At 33.3% G+C, this 26417-nt stretch overlaps 1 protein-coding gene across 2 annotated transcripts in view; it reads right to left on the bottom strand.

The window, feature by feature from the left end:
* The window catches only part of vri (nuclear factor interleukin-3-regulated vrille), a 243224-nt gene that overhangs the window by 102508 nt on the left and 114299 nt on the right, over window positions 1-26417 (bottom strand). The window contains exon 1 of one of the 2 annotated variants that reach the window (XM_017609109.1): window positions 16796-17264. The exons of the other annotated variant lie outside the window; for it this stretch is intronic. Within the exon in view, the coding sequence (XP_017464598.1) occupies window positions 16796-16973 (178 nt within the window). The 5' untranslated portion in view covers window positions 16974-17264. Of the gene's footprint in view, window positions 1-16795; window positions 17265-26417 lie in introns of those variants that run through there. 2 annotated transcript variants of the gene reach the window in all.

The raw sequence follows: 26417 nt of genomic DNA, 5'->3' as shown, positions 1-26417 counted from the left end.
GACAAATAGAAAAAGCAACAAAGTCTAAGCGGTAGAAGTTATAGCATATATTTCGGAGATCACAACATCTCCTCATCAGACTTCTTTTTTCTAGACTTCAGCAGGGATCGAACCCTCGTCATCGATATGCAAAGTCAGAAGCGTTAACCACTGAGCTATGCACACCCCGTAAACTCGTGTTGCTAATTCATGTTCCTTATTCAACCTACTGCTATCAAGTGCAGCTGATTTGCCGCTATTTAGGGCTGCCAGACGTCCTGGTTTTCCAGGATTTGTCATGATTTAGACAAATTGTCCTGGTGTCCTGGTCCACACTAAACTTGTCCTGGTTTTTTTATGAAGGCCCATGCAGACACTCCTCTAATTTGTAGCAAATTTTGCTACGAACAAAAGGTTAAGCTTTCTGTCAAATTGATAGCGAAACGTTTTGTCTAACATGTTGAATATCTGGTGAGTTTTCCTGATCAGGTACACGGCGGTGGGGTCATACATAAGTAATACCCAGAAGGTAATTTCAGGAGCTAAAATCTAATCCAAAATGCCTTTTTTTCTTTCTCCTTAATTTTTTGTATGGAGTGGCACAAATTGAAAGGCTTCTGCTTTTGCTACTCAATTATGAGCTTTCAGAAGGGCTTTTGTAGGACGCCTTTTGAAGAAGTTCTTTAAAAAGTTTTCTTAATTCATAAAAATAATACTTCTTTAAGGAATTTATTTAAGGTTCATATTAAATAGTTTTATTTAGACTTAAAATGCCTATTGAATCTTATTTGTAATGCTAAGTAATATAAACATTTACTTAGGTTTATTTGTGTAAATTGTAAATAAGAAACACTTTTCTAGGAAGCATGCAGGGAAGCACTTTTTCAGTTCTTGTTGGGCAAGCTTTTAGAATGACTTCACTTAAGACAGCCTACCTAAATTATATTCTGGTTATGCATATACAAAATGGCAAAAATGGTCATGAAGCGCGTTGTAGGATATGCGGAAATTTGCTAATGGTGGTACGTCACCGTCATGAGAGATTTGTTAAACTTGACAGTGTGGTGTTGTTGTCAATTCTATACATGCATTTGCTTTCTTGTATAGTTTCAGGCGGGCTCTTCCTAAACTATGTATTTGTCAATGTTATTGTGGCTTATTAACATTTAATACTTTTTTATATTTTTATTGAGCTTTGTACCACGATTATTTTATTAGCAAAAATGGAAAAGCAACAAAGTTTAAGCGGTAGAGGTTATAGCAGCTATTTCGGAGATCAACACATCTCCTCATCAGACTCCTTTTTCTAGATTTCAGCAGGGATCGAACCCGCGTCATCGATGTGCAAAGTCGGAAGCGTTAACCACTGAGCTATGCACACTAGGGCGGGTCGAAAATCTAATTTTTCTCAAATCCCTTGGTAATAGTGAAAATATATTGTATCATGAAGTCAAAAACAAGCCTGGAAGATATTAGTCTTTTATTTTAATTGTGGTGTAGTGGTAAGCAGTGCGCGCTTTCACTCATCAGCACCTGGGTTCAAGCCCTGGTCAAAGCAACATCCCAAAAAATATAGAAAAAGGTTTTTTATTAACAGCGGTCGTCCCTCGGCAGGCAATGGCAAACCTCCGAGTGTATTTCTGCCATGAAAAACAGCTTATCATTAAAATACAATCGCCGTTCGGAGTCGGCGTAAAACTGTAGGTCCCTCCGCTTTGTGTGACAACATCTAGGCGCACGCCACAAGTCGGAGGAGAAGTTCGGCCAAGCGCTAACATACGTGTAAGCGCCAATCTATTATGGGCCAAGTGACCCACAGCACTCTAGTGGAATAAGACCAATTCTTGTTAAAAATTCTGAGTTCAGCAAAAAGGTGTGGTGCATATTATTAGAAAATGAATCCGTTAACGCAAAAAATAAAGTCAAATATCATTTCTCGCAGCCCTTCAGGTTATCGTTAATCTCAAAGTTACCCTTTTTCAATAAAATTTTGATTGTTCTCTTGATAATTGCACTGGCATATAGTCAAAAGATGTAAAGAACAGCATTAACATTGCTGGCGTGCATTTAGGTCGCTGGTCCCAAATATACTAATATTTTTTGTAATATTAGATACAGTTTGCGAATTTTTGCAAATTAAGGTACAATTTCGGTAGCTCTAATAGAAAAGCCATTATTTTCCATCATCGAGGAACCATTTTGTTTATGCAAATGAGTATGGAAACACTGAACAGGCAGAACTTCTAGAAACACTAATTAGTTTACTTATGTTTATGCATACAATATAAAAATTGCAAATATAGGAAAATTACAAAAAATGTTGTTAAACATTTTTTATTTTAAAACAATTTGTTTATAATCTGAACGATTTTCATCATATTATTATCATAAATCAGTAACAGTCTCGCCTTCAATTTGGTAATTATTACGTATCGACCGAGTAACATTTACCAAAGTTATATCGAAAGACTTAAGTGGATCTCCAGCTTTTTTTTAAATAAATTGCTCTTCAATCGTATAAATAATTTTCAAATGAAAGAACCGGATTACAGAAAAGTTTGCCAAAGAATGACTTTTTTCGTTCAAGCAAAGCAGTATCGTCCAATTGGAGAGTCCTTAAAAGGAGTTCCCAGGATATGTTAAGGACTATTGCATTTACTTACAGTCACTTTTTCACATAATGGAATTAACTAAAATATTTATGTAAACTTCTGGATTCTAGGCTAATTGACCTAATATGGTTGAGTGCAAGAAAAAGCTTTCTTCACATTACAGCCCGACGTTTCGCTAACTTTCTTAGCTTCCTCAGGGGCGATTTCTTTATTAAAGACATCAACAAAAGAAACAAGAAAAATTAAAATAAACAAATAAACAAAACGTATTAAAACATTGACATTATATGGTAACATTTCACAAACTATAATCAAAAGCACAAGATTTGACAAATTCGAAGTTTACATACATGTACATAAACACTTATTAACTATTATCACGATACATATATCTGGTCACACTAAACTTAAGAGTAGTGATGGCAAACAAGATTTAATAATCGATTAAACGGTTAATAGATTAATCGAAACCGTTCGATTAATAATTGCAATTAATCGTAAGAAATTAACCGATTAATCGGTCAAACAAAACTTATGGTAGATTTTTTCGCATAAATCAATTCGTGGGATACTTCCAAATAATGAAAATCTTTTTTATTTGTCAATGTTATTGCGGCTTATTAACATTTAATTTTTTTTAAATATTTTCATTGAGCTTTGTACCAAGATTATTTTATTAAGACAAATAGAAAAAGCAACAAAGTCTAAGCGGTAGAAGTTATAGCATATATTTCGGAGATCACAACATCTCCTCATCAGACTTCTTTTTTCTAGACTTCAGCAGGGATCGAACCCTCGTCATCGATTTGCAAAGTCAGAAGCGTTAACCACTGAGCTATGCACACCCCGTAAACTCGTGTTGCTAATTCATGTTCCTTATTCAACCTACTGCTATCAAGTGCAGCTGATTTGCCGCTATTTAGGGCTGCCAGACGTCCTGGTTTTCCAGGATTTGTCATGATTTAGACAAATTGTCCTGGTGTCCTGGTCCACACTAAACTTGTCCTGGTTTTTTTATGAAGGCCAATGCAGACACTCCTCTAATTTGTAGCAAATTTTGCTACGAACAAAAGGTTAAGCTTTCTGTCAAATTGATAGCGAAACGTTTTTTCTAACATGTTGAATATCTGGTGAGTTTTCCTGATCAGGTACACGGCGGTGGGGTCATACATAAGTAATACCCAGAAGGTAATTTCAGGAGCTAAAATCTAATCCAAAATGCCTTTTTTTCTTTCTCCTTAATTTTTTGTATGGAGTGGCACAAATTGAAAGGCTTCTGCTTTTGCTACTCAATTATGAGCTTTCAGAAGGGCTTTTGTAGGACGCCTTTTGAAGAAGTTCTTTAAAAAGTTTTCTTAATTCATAAAAATAATACTTCTTTAAGGAATTTATTTAAGGTTCATATTAAATAGTTTTATTTAGACTTAAAATGCCTATTGAATCTTATTTGTAATGCTAAGTAATATAAACATTTACTTAGGTTTATTTGTGTAAATTGTAAATAAGAAACACTTTTCTAGGAAGCATGCAGGGAAGCACTTTTTCAGTTCTTGTTGGGCAAGCTTTTAGAATGACTTCACTTAAGACAGCCTACCTAAATTATATTCTGGTTATGCATATACAAAATGGCAAAAATGGTCATGAAGCGCGTTGTAGGATATGCGGAAATTTGCTAATGGTGGTACGTCACCGTCATGAGAGATTTGTTAAACTTGACAGTGTGGTGTTGTTGTCAATTCTATACATGCATTTGCTTTCTTGTATAGTTTCAGGCGGGCTCTTCCTAAACTATGTATTTGTCAATGTTATTGTGGCTTATTAACATTTAATACTTTTTTATATTTTTATTGAGCTTTGTACCACGATTATTTTATTAGCAAAAATGGAAAAGCAACAAAGTTTAAGCGGTAGAGGTTATAGCAGCTATTTCGGAGATCAACACATCTCCTCATCAGACTCCTTTTTCTAGATTTCAGCAGGGATCGAACCCGCGTCATCGATGTGCAAAGTCGGAAGCGTTAACCACTGAGCTATGCACACTAGGGCGGGTCGAAAATCTAATTTTTCTCAAATCCCTTGGTAATAGTGAAAATATATTGTATCATGAAGTCAAAAACAAGCCTGGAAGATATTAGTCTTTTATTTTAATTGTGGTGTAGTGGTAAGCAGTGCGCGCTTTCACTCATCAGCACCTGGGTTCAAGCCCTGGTCAAAGCAACATCCCAANAGATGTTTGGTATTTTTCTGTTTGGTAACGGTGTTGCTTATTTTTTTCATATAAAAAAGAAGAAATGCGCAACACCGAATTCGGAAAATAAAATGAAAATATGTGCATACCTGGGTTGTAATTTTTTAGTACTACTTAGGTTAAGCTTGCGTAGAGGTTTATGGCACAAATATCGTTTAAAAAATTTGCAGAATACGAGAATGTAAAAAACATACCAACTTATTTTGATTCATACATTATATAAATTAGCTTTAATATTTACTGATTTATCGAAGATTTTGTATTTCTTTAAATTACCGTTATATGGGATGTGGGCGTGGTTATTGTCTGATTTTAAAAATTTTCGGTCATTTCATATGGTGTACCAAGGCCAACAACCGTGCTAAGTTTGGAAGAAATTGGTGCAGCGGTTACCAAGATATACAAATGTAACCATAAGAGGGCGTGGCTACTCCCATTTTCCAAAAATTTATAATATTCTTATTTTTCGTCTGAAAGTTATTGTAAATATCAATTTTGAGTGAATTATATTCAGTATTTACTCATATCGCAGTTTTCGTATTTCTGGAAATTACCGTTATATGGGAAGTAGGCGTGGTTACAGTCCGATTTCGCCAATTTTCAATACCAACCTACCTTGGATTAACAGAAACCTACATACCAAATTTGTTGAGATATCTCAATTTTTTCTCGAGTTATCGTGTACACGGACGGACGGACAGACGGACAGACGGACGGACAGACAGCCATGGCTTAATCGATTTCTCTATTCATTCTGAGCATTTATGTATACATTTGTCTATATCTATCTCGATTCGTTTTGGCTGTTACAAACAACCGTTATGTGAACAAAATTAATATACCCTTGTGCACAAGAGCGCTCGGGTATAAAAAAGAAGACACAGACGATATTGCGGCGGCGCTCAACCATATTAGGTCAATTAGCCTAGAATCCAGAAGTTTAAATAACCAAAATTGACCATCAACTCAGAATAAAATATTTATGTTGATCTAAAATCTTATTGCACGTCCCCTACTTTCATATAACGGCAAATTTAGAAACCGCGAAAAATGTGCTCTTAGGTGACTAATGAAACCATTCCGCACCAATTTTCAAGACTGCATAAATGGACTTAAAATGGGCGTTTCTCAACCTACTTGTATTATGTTAATGTAAGTAAATACTTATATGCTTGGAACTACTATTAACTTATTAAACGATTCCTAATCTTTGACAATACATTTTTGACTTCATTCACAACGATCTTAAAAACTGACCAAATCGGCGTGACCAAGTCCATGGTCCTTTTAATCTATATATTAATACGCTAACATAAATTTTGTCTCCGTTCGTTTGGCGATTCTACCGAACCGATTTCAAAACCAAGAACACCGTTGGAAAGGCATTTTCCGTAGATGAGCAGCGTTTTTATGGTTTTACGATTGATTACGGCCAAAACCGTCGTTTAAACATTTTCGAATTGTGTATACATGTTGCTGCAATATGTTCAATTTGACATGTTTCGCCTGTTGTTTCACTACACATTTGAAATTAAGCTTTGAAATAAAGATAAATATGAAGATGAAGAAATAAATGATAACGACCAAGTAAAAAAAAAGAAGGCAAAAGTGAAGATAAAGACGAAAATGAAGACAATGACATATACATAAGAATTAGGGTAACTGAAATGGTAAGAACATTTCTTGAATTTATGAAGTGAAACTTCTTTAGCGGCAGTTGGTTGGTTGGGAGTAAATTGCCAAATTCAATGGGAATAATGCACATGGAAGTAGTTCTCAGCGGTTTAGCGGTTTGAGAATAAAAACAAAAACAAAGATGCCTAGAGGAACAGGCAAAAACGAAGATCAAAGTAAATTTAAACACTTTAAGGCAAAGGTGAAGAGGAATATGCAAAAATAAAGATAAATATTAAGAAAAGGATGAGGATGTAGATCGATATTGTTATCGATATAAAACTCGATATTGCTATCGATAAAATAATCGATATTGTTATCGATACTGTTATTGATTAAATAACCGCTATTGTAATCGATATAATAACCAATATAATAATCGATATTGTTATCGATACAATAATGGATATTGTTATCGGTATAATAATCGATTAAATAATTGATTTTGTTATCTTTTTATTCATTTATATTGTTATCGATATGTATAATAATTGATACTGATGATTGTTATATATCGATGAATAGATCGATTTTGTAATCGTTGTATTTTTCTATATGTTTATGGATATTGTTATCGGTATTTTTATTGCAACAGTTATCGACAGGGTTACCGATTTAATAATCGGAACATGGAATGCGATCACATAACATGACATCACATCACATTATATCACATGATATGATGAGACATCACATTATATTACATCACATAATATGATATCACATCACACGATATCACGTGACATGACATCATATGATATGACATCACATTATATAGTATGACATCACATGACTTGACAGCACACGATATGACATCGTATGACATGACATCGCATTACATAACGTGGCATCACATGATATGACATCATATGGTATGACATCATATGACATGACATCACAGGATATGACAGCACATGACATGACATCCTATTTATGACGTAAAATCACGTCACATCTTATCACCGTCATCACATCTCATCAACGTGAATAGATAAAGCAGGGACCGTAACGGTTATAAGTTTTATTATAAAAATCACTTTTCAATCGTTATTAACTGAGTTTTATTTTTTGCTCGGAAAATAATCGTTACGTTTTAAGTTTTATTTTTTGCTCGGAAAATAATGGTTACGTTTTAAGTTTTAATTTTTGCTCGGAAAATAATGGTTACGTTTTAAGTTTTATTTTTTGCTCGGAAAATAATGGTTACGTTTTAAGTTTTATTTTTTGCTTGGAAAATAATCGTTACGTTTTAAGTTTTATTTTTTGCTCGGAAAATAATCGTTATTTCTTGAGTTTTATTTTTTGCTCAGAAAATAAAACTTAATTTTTTAAGCTCTTTCGCAGTTTTTACTTCGTATTTAAAATTAAACTTTGAAATAAAGATAAATATGAAGATGAAGAAACAAGTGATAACGATGAAGACAAAAAAAGAAGGCAAAAGTGAAGATAAAGACGAAAATGGAGATAAAGGCGAAAATGGAGACAATGAGAAATACATAAGAATTAGGGTAACTGAATTGAAATTTTCCATAAAAGTTACTGAAATTTATCGAATCATCGAAGTTTATAATTATCGAAATTTATCCATGCTTATTAAGTTATCACAACGTATCGAATTATTCAAATTGATCAATGTTTATTGAGTTGTCGAAATTTATAGACACAGAAATTTAGTTGTCGAAATTTACGAATAGTTATCGAGCTATAAAAACATGTGGGATTATCAAAATTTGTCACGTTAAAGAAATGTATCAAGTTATAGATATTTATTGAATTATCATTATTTATAGACTTAACGAAATTTATCGAGTTGTAGTAATGCATGGAGTTCTTTCATTTAACAGAGTTATCGATAATTATTGATCAACTGAAATTGGTTGATTCATCGAATCGAAGTTTATGGAATTTTCAAAATATATCCATTAATCGAAATTTCAAGATTATATAAGCTTATCGATTTATCACTGCTTATCGAATTTTATCGTGCTAACAGAGTGTAATGAGTTATCAAAATTTTTCGATAGCTTTCGAAAAATGTGGAGCTGTCAAAAGTAAAAATTCTTAAAGGTATCCAAAGAATTTACATTTTTGATTTATCGAAATTTATCGAGCCCTCGAATTTCACAGTTATTGAAATTGGTCGAGTTAACGAATTTTGTTGAGTTATATGATTTTAGTGTTTTTGAAATTCATCGAACTATCGATATGTATCAAATCATTAATATTTATCGATAAAGTGGAATGTATCGGGTCAATTCTAAGTCCTGCTGAAGTCCAAAGACCTTCTAAGATAAAAAAAATTTAGTTTCGTTTTAGTTCCAAAGCAGAAGATGTTCCGGTAAGTTAATTTGTATCGTATAAGTTTTGCTACGTGTTAAGTTAGAAACCCTCTCCAAGGCTCCTAAAAACTAGAAGAACTGTCGAATTTCGACAGTAACTGGCACTCTAGTATTATATAAATATCCGAAAACATTAAAACGTTTGAAATAAAGCTCGTCTCACTTTTTTGTATTTTTCACTTGGTTGCTGAAGTAATGAAGAATTGAAAATTCATAAGAGAAAATTATAGTTTTTGTAAGTTTTATCTTAATATCTTAATAATTTTTAGACTTACTGAAATATGATAAATGAACGTGAGGTACTAAATTTAATAACCTTTAATTTGATATATCGTCCTATTTATAACAATTAACGCATTCCATAGATATTTATTACAAGCCAAAGTTTCATTTTCAAAATTCATTCAGTTTAAGTGGCCGTAACTCTTAAAAGAAAAATTTTATAGTACCATTCGAGAGTCATTTTGAAAGATGATAATAGTACTAGAAAAATACTTGAAATAATTCTAATAGATTTTTATTATTTAATCATAAAAACTTTTTCTTCGTTTACCTTCTTATTTTGCTTCTTTTGGCCTCGTTCCTTTTTATTACAACGCTTTTATCAACTTGCAATGTTGTATGTCCAGACCACTATTTATACTTTAAATATAGCAAACGTATTTATGGCAAAGTTTCTATACAACCTAGTCCAGATATCAACCTCGTCGCCTGGTATCATATCAAAACTCTAGAGGTGGATGTCGCCCGCTAAAAGAAGTTAAATATTGCGCCTAAAAATATGCACTACATACGCTACAGTAGAAATGGACGACACGCCATTTCTTTAAATGAAATTAAGTGCTGCTATATGTATGTACGTACATTAGAGTGGTCCAAAAAAAATTTTCCCAAGAAAGGTTTTGGGGGCACCTTCCAAAATTTTTCCTTTTGCCGAAAGAGGTGCTGGTACCAAACCTTACGTTTCTAAGTATAAATTTAGAGGATGCTCACGATGCTCATATTGTACTCTAGAAGTATTGTGTACATATATTAATCAAACAATTGGTTAAGTAACCTGAGAGCATTTCAAATTTAAATTATCTAAAAAAATATCACAAGCCTCAGTTGCCATAACAACAGTATCTTTTTATAAAAATCACTAATATTTTTGCCAGTTTCGCAGCGATCCAGTAGCGCAGGGTTATTGAGCACCCTGTATTAGTTGCAGTAGAAAACTGAAAGTTGGTATAAATATTACAAATATTAAAAGGAAAAAAACTAAGGGGGTGCCCCGCTTTCTAGGAGGACATTTTTTCCCATACAAAAATTGGACCACTTTAATGTACATATTTATGTATATCGGAAAATTTAAAAAATAGGTACACTCTCCAAAAAAAAAATTTTAATGTTTAAACTTGTGAGCACATATATGTTTTATATATCATTTTATTCGTAATCTCTTACTAAATTGATTAATAGAAGTGTTCAAAAGTAAGAAGAGGAATAAACATGAAAAAGAAAACAAAAGAATAACCTGGATTCAAATTACGTTGTTCAAGTTGTAAATTTTGAGCAACGATTTTGAAAGTTGAACGCACTTAATGGGGACGTTCTAAATTCAATTGCATCCCCCGTTTTACCAGATTGGCTCCGGTTTTCGAGATAATGGTATTTGAAAATTTGATCAAATTTTAACTATTTTATAAATAACTCCCTCAGTTTTGAAGTTATTTGACTAAAATTTTGCGCATAACCGTTTTTAATATTACCTTAATTATTCCTTAAAATTATCGAAATGGGTTCACTTGAACATATAGGTCCACTACAACTGATTACTCAGATATGTGTTTTTGCGCTATAACTCTAACTTCAAATCTGATTAATAAATTGTACGCGTGCTATATGTTAAAGTGAACCTATACTAAATTTTTACCTGCTTAATTGGAAAAGTTATAACGCAAAACAACATCTCTGGACAATCAGTTGTATGGGAGCTAGATTTTAGAGTGAACCGATTTCGATGATTTTATGGGATAGTGAAGGAAATATTAAAATACAAGCATGTGCAAAATTCTAGTAAAATATCTTCAAAACTGAGGGAGTTTTTTTTTATAAAATAGTTCAAAGTTAAGCAAAGTTTCATGTACCGCTAGTGGAGACAACCGGGCAAAACTGGGGATGCCATTGAATTTATAAGGCTCCAATTAAGTAAGAGAACCTTTGTCGAAAAAAGTTTGATTTGATACCACCCTCGAAATATTCTGACTACAAGAAGGAGCATAATTAAAAGTACTAAATCAAGGTTTTTACACACTTCTAGAGAACATTTTGTTGAAGCATTTTACAGGTATATGCAATGTTATAAGGACTAGTAGCTATAAAAAGATTTAGATCGTTTCGACGTATTTTCAAAATGTGCCTTCAATTAAGATGTTTTCGGAATAAAAATTACGCTCAAGATCGCAGAATATTTTATCTTTAAAAGTTGGTTTATTCTGAAAGCACATACACACATACATACTTAAAAAGTTGTTAAAATTAAATGCTTGAGAAACTATACGCAATAAACCGAAAATTTTGAAAATGGTGAAATGTGGAGTTACAGACTTTGAGTTACTTGCCATATCGTTATTTTTTACTGCACACGTTTCTTGCCTACTACATATGAAGTGTACACATAAGTGCTAAATGCCCAAGGCACATAAATACAGGTAGAAGCCAAAATGACGTTGCTCTCATGAGAACCAAACCTTTAAACTTCAACTTGATTTTATTTTATTTCCTATATTTCGTTACGCTTTGAATGTCATATCGTTGTTTTTTTTTTGAATGTTCGTTAATAACAAATTTTAATTTGCATTTGAATTTTTGTAGTGTTGTGCGGTTTATACTTAGTGTATGTGTTAAAAATGCAACACCTGAGGCGTTGTGTTTTATGTGGTGTTAAATATAAGGCAGATACCACTAATTTTTTAACGTGCCTCAATGTCCTTCGCGTAAGGAACGTTGCGAAAGCAGCTGTGGGCAGAGCTGCAGTGAAATGCCTTGCTGTGCGTTAAACATTTTAAAGAAGTAGATTCCACAAATACACCGGGAGGTACAGGAAAGGCACGTTTGAAGCCAAGTGCTGTTCCTATGACCCTTATGCCGAAAAGTCCCTCCAACAACACTGCAACTCATAAAACAAAAACAGAAAACAACATACACGTTTTTTCAAATTTTAACTAAAGAAAATAAATAAATAAGAATAAACTTCAAATATACTTAAAAACGTCAACCAGTGAAATGTATTTTTTTATTTTTCCTTACACACGCTCATTTTTATTTTTACTCTCCCGAAAACTTTGACTTTTGTAGGTTTGATGTCAATTTGGCTTCTACCTGTTTTTATTGTACCATGCTAAATGCCCATTAAATTTCAAATCAGAATATGGTGTGCTTCAAAATTTATGACATAATTAAGTTTGCCCCTCTTAAAAGTTACATAAAAAATTCACTTGTTTTCATTATTTTTTTAATTTAAACACCTATAATTCACAAATTATGCAGCAAATTGATCCAAACTTTTTTTGAGGCTTCAAGTACACGTCAATGAATTATATCCAAAAGCAACCAGCTTGATATAGTTTCCAACAGTGAAAATAAAGCTAAATAACACCAAGGTTACCAATTTTTTAGATTTGCCTATATACTTAACGTAAACACAAAACATTTTGCTTGCATAGTCTTCTGTTCTCTTTTCATTGCAAGTTGATTTATTTAAATATCTATTGCAAAATTTTATACAGACAACGCAAACAAGTAGAAAAAAATTAAAATAAAAAAAATCAATATACTACGCTTTTATAAATGGACTAAAAATTAGAAAATAATATTTCTCAGTCCCATAGAATTCGTTTTGATAACTTTTGATTTTGAAATTTATCAAACGTCATTATAAACAATCTATGAAATTGAAAATGAAAAGCGTGGGGCGCATGTAATACACTTGAATTGATATGAAAAGTAATATATGAATGTATGTATGTGGCTATATGAATAACGACCGCTTAAAATCGATCTCAAACTTATACTTTCTCTGTAGAAATTTTAGGTCTGAGAAATATTATTTTCTAATTTTTGGTCCATTTATAAAAGCGTGGTATATTAAACATTTTTTTTAATTTTATTTTTTAAATAATTCAATTCTCGCTTTTTTTATTTTTTACGTAATTTTTATTTTCTTAGCCTTTTTGGGTTAGAAAGAATATACAATTTTTAGAATGTTGCTTTCAAATGAGCCCTATATCTAACTAAATAAAAAATAACTTTAACTGAAAATTCAATTAGTAAAAAAGCCTTACGTTACAAATAGTTTTGCACCGAAAACACGTGGATAATTAAGAGTAAAGGAAACTGCTTTATTTTATTGTAAAGAAGGCCGAACATGCTCGAAGAAAACCAGATTTTTCCATTTTTTAGCCTGGTGGATTCAGCGCCAAAAAACTTTTTGATGTATTGGACATTACATTAAAAAATGCCGTCGACTTTATTTTCATTAAGAAAGTTAATCTCTGATTATTTTGTGGAATAATTTTTTTACTAACTTCAAAGTGATGCGAGGCAATCGAAGAGAAGCAAGTATAATTCAAAAAATGGTCTCCCTTAAATATAAACAACCCTTAATTTCATGTTATGCTTTTTTGATTTTCATTAATTTAAGGGTGTCTCAGGATTAAGTGAATTTTCATATTTGGGAGAAGGAGATTCGTGTTAATATTTGTATTGTCTGATACCTCAGAATATGTATGAACCAGATATTATATATAGGGGACAGTGAGTTTTTAGTCTCGGGCCCGAGTTTTCTTACGACGGCCCTTTTTGAAATAGTTGTTGAAAACGAAATGCGTGAGCTAAACACGGATAAGAAAGCAAAAAACATGTTCTTTTACAGGGTTGAGTGTAACATCAAACACATTTTGCACCGGGGAAGGGCAACATTTTTTGCAAGAAACGAAATCACCATTAGAGACTTCAAACTGTTGAGTTCATATGCACTGTTTATCTCTGCGTACGATGAGGCTTGATGGGAAATAATTAATTATCGTCTTGGCCTCTTTTTTGGCCGGCAGACATGCATACAATTCTGATATTTTTTTTTATAATTTTTAATTTTAAATATTTTTGAAAATATACATTTTTTAAAAGTTGCGTGTGGAATGAAAGTTTTTGGCTCTTTTTGATTGGCTGAAGCAGAAAGCTTTCTAAAACAACTCTGCGATGAACTGGTTTTCAGAAGAGTTAAATGATTTAAATGGTTAAATTTTCCGAACAACAATTGCATGCGATTTAAACGAACACGTTTTGTTCATTTAACTTATTTAAGCCCATTTACCATGTTTAACTCGTCTATTTGAACTAGGGCATTCAATCCCGGGATTCAGAATCCCGGAATTCCGGGAACCCGGACACTTTTCCATGTCCCGAAATCCCGAGATTGCAGCTCCGGGATCCCGATATTTTTACTGATTCATTTGCAGAATGAAAGAGATGTTGAAAACGAAAAATATAACTAATTTATTCATTTGACATGAACCACGAGAAATACAGAACACCAAAATTTGGATCGAAAAAGTGGACTTGAGCCATTTGCACTTGGAAGTGAATTTCAGGACCTGCCAGAATAACTGTACTTGTTCAAATATTTTGTGCAAGAACTGTGTAATAACGAAAAATCTGGTAGCAATTGAAAAACAACAAGCTTTTACAGTGTGGCAGAGTTGTTTTTCATTTTATTTTGTTGGCCTTGTTTTGAAAGGATTTTTGCAAATATGAGCAAATGTTTTTGACAAGTAATGTAGATATTTTAGAATAAAAATATTTAAACATCAAATGGTTAAATAAACAATTGGTCACAATTAATGGGAATCTCCTGCAGACAAACAGAGTTTTCCGATAGAAAAATATTGATTTTTAAGAATTCTATACCATTTCTACGAAAAGTTGTTTTTTCCCATATAAAATACAAGGAAAACTTGGGCGGTTTGAGCGACTTCTAAAAATTTTTGATTTCAAAAAAAAAATAGGGGTATATTTTTTTCGGTATAGAACAATCCTAGGGGTGAGAGCATAAAAATTCCGACTTTACCTTTTCACATGCATTTTTGGACCACCCTAGTGTGTATATGTATTGTATGTTCCTTACGTTTTTATACAAACTTTAAAAGTGTTAGGGCAGTTAAGTTATCTATCAACGGTTTAACTATACTTTAAAATAGATAAGTTTACAGCCTTAAATATGCTTAATTTTGTGTTTGTTTTAAGTGTTGGTGCCAGCCGATTGACCGTGTATGTTCTTGTTGTGTGGTTGTACCAGCATGCCGGTGTCGTGGATGGTACAATTAGTTCAATATTTTAAGTAAAAAGTTTTTTACCGGTAATTTCTTGTGATATATACTAGTATATGAGTCAAAGCCGTGTTTGTGAAAAAATTATTAAATTTCGGCTCTAATCATTTCAGTCTTTTCTGGCCCTCATTTATAAAGAAATAAATATTGGACCAGCATGCTGGTATGTTAAATGCCTCGAGCCTGATGGCACAATCTCTTGATAGTGCCAGCAAGCTGGTGTCGTGTATTTGCCCTATAATATACCCTTTTTTTTGCCCTTTTTTATTTTAACTACCATTTTTAGCCCCAATGCATTTTTTTAGCTCTTTTTAAAAGGAATTTGGCTACCGTTAAAAATGATTCGCGGCGACACTGGTAATATTACGCACTTTTGAGATAAAAGTGTATTCTATTATTTTATCAAAAAATTTACCACGCGGAAGTGTTCACTAAAGCTTCCAACTAAATGGATTAGAATATTACGTACCGTCTGTATTTATTCTTTGTTTCAATACTGATAATGTTTATTTCAGACGGCACCCATTTATTCATTAAAAATCGGGATTTGTTTAAAATATTATTTAAAAGTCCTTCTAAATTAATGCAAAGCAAGTTCGGAAATGTGGAAGAGTATATTTCTAACCAAACCAGCTGGCCAGTCTCGAAAAGAAATAAACTGCAACAATCTTTGGTCAATTTCAAAAGTTGCGTTACTTTAAACTGGAATAGATGTGGTAAACACAAAAACAGATTTTATGAATCCGAAAAAGTCTGGTTAGAAAAAACTTGCAGGATTTCATCCTTGACATTCAATGACAACAACGGTGCACAAAATTTTAATGCATGGTGCCGAAATTGTATTGAATTTCCTTCTACCGATTGGACAACTAAGTGAAATGCACAGGATGCGCGAAATAAAGATTTTAAAGATCGTGAAAACAAAGTGATCTGTACATTTAACCAGACCCATATACCGACATGTACTTCGACCCGCCGAATTGGAATCTGTGGTCCGTTTGACTCGTACATCCTCATTTGAGTAAATTGCGGATTTTTTGCAATTTTTTCACAATGTTCGCAATTACTTATATCGAAATTTAGAAGGCGTACGAGTCGAACAGACATCAGATTCGGATTCAGTGGGTCGAAATATATGTCGGTAGGTGGGTCTGTCTAAAAGCACACAACACTTTTTTTGTGTGCCGGTGTTATCAATGTAAAATTATTTTATTTTTCAGAGCTAAGAACACGAAGTAAGTGAATAAATGGAGAATGATCTATCTTTATTCTTTTTCACTAAATTTTTGTACACACAATAACATTTTCTTTAAGTGGGAAAAACCGGTTATAAACTTTTGAGCATCCACTTGTATGCAGCGGCCCCGGAGAAGAGAACATATTTAATTCAAACTTTGGGGGGGTGGGGGTTGGTGGCGGTCGGCACGCCTAAACTTTCTCCGACTGACCTGAAATTTTGGATAACACATTTTTTCATGAATATTCACAAAATCCGATAAAATAAAATAAGGGCAACCCTAATATACATACAAATGTATATTAAAACTATTGCGCACTTTATTTTCTTAAACGTACTTTTATCCTTTCTGTAAATGTTATCGTTGCAACTTTCACCGGCATCCACCGCTGCGCCGCTAGATGATGTGAACGTTACGGACTTTAGCACATTATTATTTTTCAAAACAAGCACATTTTTGGCCGCCGAGTTCTTAAATAAATTTACCTTTGGCTCCAAAGTGCAAACAATAGACATTTTAAAAACGTTGGTTCCAGCACTTAATTTTTTTAAGTTAACTTTGCAGTTGTTCTACTAGATATACATGCGTTCATATTAGATATTGCAGTAGCGTAGAAGTTTTCTTTTTATTTGTTTAATATTTAGAATATCTATGTATATGTATGTATTTCGGAAATTGAAGTCAACACCGCACATGAAAATGTATTCTTATGTATTCATGAAACTGGAAAAGTTCAAATCTAGTATTATTAAATGTTAACTATTTTTGACTTGTATACTTTTCAAATATTCAGACACATGTAGGGCGCAACGTAGTTAAATAATTATGTTTATGTACGAGTATGTACATACGTATTCTAGAAGCCAAGTGCCATCAAATTCTCTGCGCGCCTATTGTGTTGTATGCGTAATTGGATTTGGAGATTCTATACAATGCTGTTGATTCTATTTACTAAGTTACATTTTTGATCAAGTGGTTAGAAAGGTATTCTTTAATGATAGGAATATTGAATTACCGAAACAGAAACTCGCACAACCGTTAACCTCGACTGTTGAAACACAATTGAAATAGAAAAGCTTTCACAAGTGAACCTCTATCACAGTTCGCCAAAGGCAAAACGGCAAACTCGGCCACAGCAGTGCGCATGTTTTTCTGTGTTTTACTATTGTAAACGCGGTCACGTTGCAGCAACACACGTTTCTTAGTCTCGACTCATACATGTTGCAACCCACATTTTTCATAATGAAACTGGTATTGACAGCTGTGTCACACTACCATTTCCATTGCCAATCTAACCGCTGCCCCCGATTCCGGCGCCGAAACCAATATCGCAGTACACAGTTTTATAGTTCTACTTATATGTACGCGATATACATTCACATGTACATACATTTACATGTTGCTACTTTTGTCCTCCTTTTGTGGGTTATTGCTTGTTGTTCCCTGCTCTGTTAGCTGGTGTGGGTAAAAGTGAAATTTTCTCTAAGCTTCAGAACATGTTGCGTAGCAGTCTTGACTTCATGACTTGATACCCAAACCATCGTTCGTATGCAGTGCCGTGTAAACGGTGAATTGACTAAGTGAACAAGAAAATACTTACCTGCCTGTCCGCCCTCTAGAGAGTAGATCACATTGCACATTTTCTTTTGAACTGAGTAAGCACATAATCCAAACACGGTGGTTGTGATTGCGACGGGGAGCGTTGCTGGTTGGTCTCCTACTGTGCCGTATGCACAGTCACGCGTCAGAGCCGCACTCTAACTCTGCATGGGTCCATTGCTTGATATAAGCTGCGCGAAGTCTGCGTTTGGTTGGGCTGCTGGTAGCGATTTGTGCTAAGTTTCTCAAATATTTATCAGAGCAAGAGAGATACTCGTATAAGGTTGAGAGAAAAAAACATGGCATAAACGGGGACGGGGCTCGAGCGTGAACGTGCTTTGAGTTTTTGTAATCGCAATACTACATATATACTTACATATGTACTAAAGGTCTGCATCGAAAATCATTTTTATTCACTGTGAAGCTTTTTACAGATATGGAATCTCATCATACGTTTTCAAAGAGTGTAGTTAAGGAAGAGAAGGGAAGATATTATCGTCGTATATGTACATAAAAAAGTATTCAAACAAAAAATTTTCCGAAAAAGAGGGGAAAACAAAAAGCATCACGGTGTTAAACTTGAACAAGTAAAATGTTCCTTCACAAGTATTTTTTGAGTATTTTTGGAAGTTTTCCTTTAATTACTAAAGTATAAGTCTAATAACCAGAGACATAACTAATGTAATAGAAAATCATAAAACACAATCAATAAATATTATAGTAAGCATTAGCGTACACAAGGGGTGGGTTTGGGGTTCAAAACCCCCCTAAAGTTAATAACCTCAAATACAAATTGTATCTTAAAGCTTAGAATCCAACTCTCAAGAAAAATCACAAGAAATAGTTTTTATTATTTCTGCTGCTTGAAAAAGCACTTTGCTTTGGCTGTAAATTTCCTTGGAGAAATAAATATACGAGCATTTTTTTTTTGAGAGATGCAAACTGATTTAAGAAATTTTGATAGAAAAAAATTCCTTTCGATTTCTTGTGCGTCTTTTTATACGAATTTTTCGAGAGCTCTTAAAAGTTTAACTGGGAATGAAAACATGGTCCTAAAACTGTTGTTTTTTACACTTTACAGCCTAAAAGAGTTTACCACTGATATGTACTTAGCAAGGATTCGAAGATTTAATTTGCCAACTTCGATTTCGTTCCACCAAAATGACCTAGATAATAAAAATGCAAGTTCAGTTAATTTTTTCGGTATTCGAAGTATTAAACAAAATGAAGCAATCGTGAAAAATCACCATCTCCATCGAAAACCAGAAACCAGAAATCGAGGAAAATGAACGTTAAAACCCTTTTTTAACATTTTTTTACACGCTTTTATTTAACCTGGTCATATCGCGGAAATTTCCAATCGATTTCAAACTAACTTCCCGACAAGGTAGAGACTTGAAATTTTCAGCATAGTTCCAATCACGATGACAACGCAATTTAAAATATAAATGAATTCCTTAGATGGTCCAGGGGTCTTGACACAAAGGCGGTCAAAACATTGTAAAATTTATGGCTAACAGAGCGTAATTTGCCAAAGAACGTAAAAACGCTATAAATTTGTTAAAGCCGCCAGCGGTAGTAAATAATAAGTATAGTTTAAGGCGCTAGTAACCGGAAATACCCTAAATTACCTTCAACAGTATTTAACATTCCAAACTGTTAGGTTTAGGCACTTCTTTTAAAAATTACATTAGTTGGTTTCCTTACACAGGGAGTTTGTGAAATACAGATATACAATAAAAGCCACGCATAATTCACATACATGCATCTTAAAAGGGTATATACATACACGGTCAAAAATTTGGGTTTAATTTTTAAACCGCGCTGGGACTACTGCCTTTTTTAAACTTTTATAGTCTACTTTTTAAACCAGTCAATAGTTTTACGCAATTTTTAATATATTCTGGTTTAAATTTTAGCCCAAAAAGTTCGTGGTTTAAAAATCAAACCAAAATGTTTTAATTCTAGTTTCTAGGTTTCATATATAGAAAATTTGGTTTAAAATTGTGGTGCTGATTCAAACCCAACATATGAAAGCACATTTACATACGTGGCTGTAGCTGAGTGTGCAAATATGCTTGATACAATTGGTTGCTACCAAGGCTGTCCGGGTTCAATCCCAACCAGACGGAGCATGAAATTTAAGATTGTTTTTTTTTTATTCTTAATTATGAAAATGTTTGGGTTTAACATTTAAACCAAATTGTTTAAATTCTAAACCCAACATATGTGCTCTCTTTTTTTAAACTTGGAAGGTTTGTATTTGAAACTGAATTTAGTTTGGTCATATATGTAGTCCAAAAAGTTTAAAATTAAAACCGAAATTTTTAACCGTGTAGGTACTTCTACACTCCCGCAGGCGAAAAAATTAGTTAGTGCGATCAGGGCTGCCCCAAATACTTAGCTATGAAGTGCCATATTGAGGATAGAAAAGTGCCAAAATGTGCCAAATAGAAAAATAAAAGTGCCAAAAAACTGTCATTCTTTTTTGTTCTTCTGATTTAGCATTAAAATACAAACACATTCCTAAAACAAAAGTCCAATGCAAAGTAAGTACACTATAGAAATTAGAAAATTTTATTTGTCAGTGTTATTGTGGCTTATTAACATTTTTTATTTTTAATATTTTTTTTATTGAGTTTTGTACCACGATTGTTGCTAATTCATTTTCCTTATTCAACCAACTACTATCAAGTGCAGCTGATTTGCCGCTATTTAAACTCGACAGCATGGTTGTTGTTGTCAATTCTATACACCCATTTGCTTATTTGCTTTTTTGTATAGTTTCAGGCAGGCTCTTCCTAAACTATGTATTTGTCAATTTTAGTTGACAAAAAGAAGTTCAAGCAAAGGATTTCACAAAAATGAATTGAAATATTATTATTTTTCAAAAGTGCCAAATTGAAAAATTAAGTGGCATTTGAAGTAAAATACGGCCAAAAATGGGACGGTTTGAGCCAAGTTGGCAGCCCCGAGTACGATGTGTTTCTTCTGAATACTGTTAAGGCGATGTGGATAATGCTGCATAGTTGTGTGCCATGGGATGGTAAAGGTAAACGGAAAATAATTGTCTATAATTAACATACCGGAGTGGTCAATGTCTGATTAACACCAATCGGAGGTTTATTCAATGTCTGACTAACACAAATCGGAGGTAAAAGCTCCGGTTAAATACAACAACTGCTTTATCGATCACATGTTATATGCATGATGTCGAAATCGTCGATAATGATGTGCTGTTGATATCCATACATTTAACAACGGGCCCTTAGCTTAGGGGAAAATGGTTCAGTTTACATTTTTTACACTTTTTCTATTTAAAGCAATAAAATAAAATCTTTATAGGAGTTGTTTTCATTATAAAGGCTTGCCCAAGAAGCAGCGGTATGGTACTGCGCGTTATAACCAGGGTTACCACTGAAAAACTTTCTTTCCTACCAAGAGGGGGTACAAAAACCTAGAAAAATTGCTTCTTTCCTACCATTTAAGAAAACGGAATTTGACGGCAGTAAATAAATTTGTTTGCTGGGTTTTATACTTAAAATACGACTTCCAGGTAAACAAAAAGATCAGAATAATAGCTAGAGTATACATAGCACACATAAAAATTTGGTGCGTTCTTTTAACCAGACCCACGTACCGACATGTAATTCGACTCTTTGAACACGAATCTGGGATTCGTTTGACTTCTACGCCCTCAAAATTTCGAACAAATTACGAAAAACCAAAAAAATTGCAAAAAATTTGCATAGTTTATAGTTTTAATAAAGCCTTCGGAGTGAATTACGTGAAAAATCGCACGGTTAGCTTTGTCAAATGTCCGGGTCTAGGAGCCGCCGGGCTGGGGGAAAAATCTGCGCGCTGGGGGTTTGCCATTAATTTCTTCAAGTTGCGGTTAAAACCTTTGAGATCCTCCGATTTACTGGAAACAATAATTTGTTTTCTTATAATTTTCGTGTGTGATAAAAAATAACATATTCAGTAAACACGTACATTTGTTATGTAGTATGCATTTCAATCGCTCTTCTAGTGCCATTTAAAATATTTTAACAACCTTGTCATTGTTGAATCTGTTATCGATTCGCCACTGCATTTCAAAGAATAATATCTGATTTATAAACAATCTTTTTAAAAACAAAGTAAGTTAATAAAAATTGTTAGTAATTTTCGTTAGAGTTCGACTCATTCCTTTCATCATTTGGCTTTTAGTAACTTTAACGAAAGCTTTACTTATTTTATTTTATTCATTTTAGTGCAGTTTTAAAAACATTTTCTTACTAAAAAATCTTTTGTTACATTATTTTATTTTATTCCTTTGATTGTACATGTTAAATAAAAGCCTGTTTTTAAAAAACATTTTTTTTTACATTATTTTATTTATTACTTTTGAAAGGTGAGCGTATCTTGTGTGTTTATAGAACTTTATATTAAACAAGTAGTTTTCAAATTATGGGACGACCCTTGAGGTACCATCTTTCCGAAAAAAAAGAATTATTGAAATCGGCTTACGTGGTCAAAAGGAATGCGGTAGCATACATAGAAAAAGACAAAATATTCCGACGTATTGACAACCTCTCCCTTTTTTTAAGTCGGTTAAAAATGTTTAAGTTCTTTGTTAATATTATGTAAATAAAGTGCAATTTATGAAACTTCAAAAAGTTTATTTGTTTATTACATACTGTACATACATAAAACTTTCATAAATGTACTTTAAAGATCATATTTTCTGAAGCAAATTTTCAGAAGTAAAAACTCCTCCAAAAATATATTCCTGGGTGCGCCCCTGATATCAATATACAAATTTTTTGTTATTCAAAGACTTATGTTAGCCTATGGGTCGGCCGCTGTGGTGTAGTGGTAAGCAGTGCGCGCTTCCACTCCACAATGCCTGGGTTCAAACCCTGGTCAAAGCAACATCGCAAAAATATAGAAAAAAGGTTTTTTCTTAACAGCGGTCGTCCCTCGGCAGGCAATGGCAAACCTCCGAGTGTATTTCTGCCATGAAAAACAGCTTCTCATAAAAATACAATCGCCTTTCGGAGTCGGCGTAAAACTGTAGGTCCCTCCGCTTTGTGTGACAACATCAAGGCGCACGCCACAAATCGGAGGAGAAGCTCGGCCAAACACTAACATATGTGTAAGCGCCAATCTATTATTATTATTATTATGGGTCTAGTTCCAGGTTTTATGTCCAAAAACAATAAAAACAAGTAAGAAAGTCTAAGTTCGGGCGGAGCCGACCATTAAATACCCGAACCAAGTATTAAATATATGTTTTTCACCTTTCCGAAAACTACCGCTACCTGGTAAGCAGGGGTGGTTTTACCCCTATTTTAAACATCTTCGATAGAACGTTCAGTTACACATATTGAGATAAACTTATACAGTCGTGTGGGCGGTACCACGCCCATTTTCGAAAATTCCAAATAATGTTACTCCTTTTCAATTTTGAGTAGATTGGCGTCGTTAAATTTCGAAATATCGAAGTTTCAAGCATTTCTCAAATTTACAGTTATATGAAAAGTGACCGTAATTTTAGTCCCATTTTAATAATTTTCATCGTTTTGCTTTTATGTGACAAGCACAATAGCCATACCGAGTTAGGTACAAATTGGTAGAACCGTTACCGAGATTCATATATGTGATCATAAGTGGGCGGTGCCACGCCCATTTTCCAAAAAATTATAATATTCTTATTTTTTGTTTAAAAATTATTGTAAATATCAATTTTGAACGAATAATCTTCAGTAGTTACTTAAATATCGCAGTTTCTGTATTTTTGAAAACTACAGTTATATGGGAGGTAAGCGTGGTTATTATCCGATCTTGCCCATTTTCAATGCCGTCCGTCCTACGCCCGGAAGAAGTACACGCACCAAGCTTCGTTAAGATATCTAAATTTTTACTTGAGTTATCGTGTGTACAGACGGTCGGACAGACAGTCACCGCTTATTCGATTTCTCTTTTCATTCTGATCATTTATGTTTAAATTTGTCTATATCTATCTCGATTTGTTTTGCCTATTGCAAGCAACCGTTATGTGAACAAAGTTATAATTAGGGAAGACAAAAATATGCAAATGCATATTATGACACAAAATGCATATTTTGGCGAAAAAGTATAAAAATGCATAAAAATTATTATTTTGGTAATAAGTTAATTAATTTTCGCATAATTTCATCTGACAATATCTTTGCTGACGAGGTTTGTTTAATTGACAAAAAGATAAAGCTGACAAACCACGGAAAGTCCCGTTATTTTCTAGTAAACAGTAGGTTTGTATAAATAGTAACTACTAGTCAGTACTAATTTGTACTGGAACCTGCAAGTTTATATTGGAAAAGTGTATGATAACCCAAAAAATTTGCAATAGAGCACTGAATCGAGAGCGTAACAACACAGGAGAGCTGCAAATTCTTGTGAAATTTCTACTAGCATAAATTAGCTAGCAGAAGAAGAAGAAGAATAAGTGTCAAAAGCCGCCATTTGTTGAATTGGTTTAGCACAAACAAAAGTAAAATGAGTGGAAATCAAAATATTAATAATATATTGGACTGTGTGAGTGCGTGTGTGTAAAGCAAAGCGTTTTAAAATGATTTATAAATAGTAAAATGTTTACAGCAGAATGTCAAAACAGTGCAACAGCTGTTCACTTGCAAGTTTTGCTAGTTTTGTGTTCATTAACTTTTTCTGCTAGTTTTCTATTCTTCTCAATTTTACGCTCTATTTTGATTTTACGCTCTTGCTGCAATGTTTTACTGGAGAAGTTACTATACAAACCTAATATTAATATACTCGTAAAAATATTTTGACTGTTGTTTTCCAATAGTGAAGTTTCGCGCTAAACCGGTTTTGGTGGTNGCTAGTTTTGTGTTCATTAACTTTTTCTGCTAGTTTTCTATTCTTCTCAATTTTACGCTCTATTTTGATTTTACGCTCTTGCTGCAATGTTTTACTGGAGAAGTTACTATACAAACCTAATATTAATATACTCGTAAAAATATTTTGACTGTTGTTTTCCAATAGTGAAGTTTCGCGCTAAACCGGTTTTGGTGGTTGAAAATTCAATCAACATTTTTCGTTTTTAGCGAAAGCTGTTTAACAGTTTCCAGGGGCTGGATTCTATAACTGAGTTTTAGAGTGTACACTGAAAATTGTGTGCACTCTTCATTTTGCGATTCAGGAAGTGTGAGAATGAGTTTTAACCGTCAAAATTGTGTACATTTATCTTCCGAAAAACTCAGTGAATTTAATTCGGTGAGTTTTTGGTTGTGAGTTTTGCACTCGGTGTACACTACATTTTCCCACAGTTACAGAATCCAGCCCCAGGCGTATTGCGAATTGAGCAGGGAGTTTTATTCTGCATCTATTGTAAGTGCTCAATATCAGTAACAAAAATTTTTTGTGTGGAACAACACTTCAATAAATTGTTGCAATATTTTCACCTGGAGAATTTTTTATCTTTTAAATTCTGTCCAACAAAGTCTTGTGACGTAGAGCGTTCATTTTCAATACATATACATATGTATGCAAGGTGTACTAAACATGGTGTGATTGACAACTCAGGTTGGCCCTCTCTTAAGGTACATAGTATTATGGCAAAAAATATAAACAAACGAATCAAAATTCATATAAAATTTTTTGAATTTGACTTTATAGGATGGTTTTTCTGAGGGCAATGTAAAATTCAATTACACTTTGTTAAATACATTTTGTATGTATGTACAAAAACTTTTTATGCGATAATATAAAAAATTTTCGTTATATACAGTTTTGGTGCAAGCATATTTCTAATATATTGGAGTCATTTTAATGATCACATAATTAAGTTTTTTGTGCATATTTTTGTCTTCCCTAGTTATAATACACAAGTGTGCTCTGGTATAAAAATAAGTGCGTGGGGCCTGAACTAGTCCCAAAAAAAGTCCGGAGTGTTCCCAAAAAGGCCCAAAATTGTCCTGAACAGCTCCCTTCATTTAAGATTTAAAAATTTGTCTCACTCATAATTATTGCGAAAATACTTTTATGAATGTCATAGTGTCCGACCGAAAGTTCGGCCTTGCTTCGGTATTCGGCCTATTCCGCTTTTTTTGTTATCTTCGTCATCGGCTTCGGCCTTCGGCAGGAAAGTGTTCTTTGTATTTTACATGAAGTATTCTTTGTATTTTTCTCTGCTTTGGCTAGCACTATTAATACCAAAGTTTAGCCTTGCTGTGATAATTGAGAAATATAACTAAACAAAAGACTTTTTTGTAAAGCCTCTACATTCTAATTTCTTAGCACATACAATAATTTCGCCCACAAGAAAAAAATGCATAGAATAAAATTTGCAGTCAATTTTTGGAGTGAAAAATGTAACA

Source organism: Rhagoletis zephyria, unplaced genomic scaffold (genome assembly GCF_001687245.7).
Source record: "Rhagoletis zephyria isolate East Lansing unplaced genomic scaffold, Rhagoletis_zephyria_1.1 Rzeph_scaffold_00190, whole genome shotgun sequence".
Lineage (NCBI taxonomy): Eukaryota > Metazoa > Arthropoda > Insecta > Diptera > Tephritidae > Rhagoletis > Rhagoletis zephyria.
This window is presented reverse-complemented; position numbering and strand designations above follow the sequence as displayed.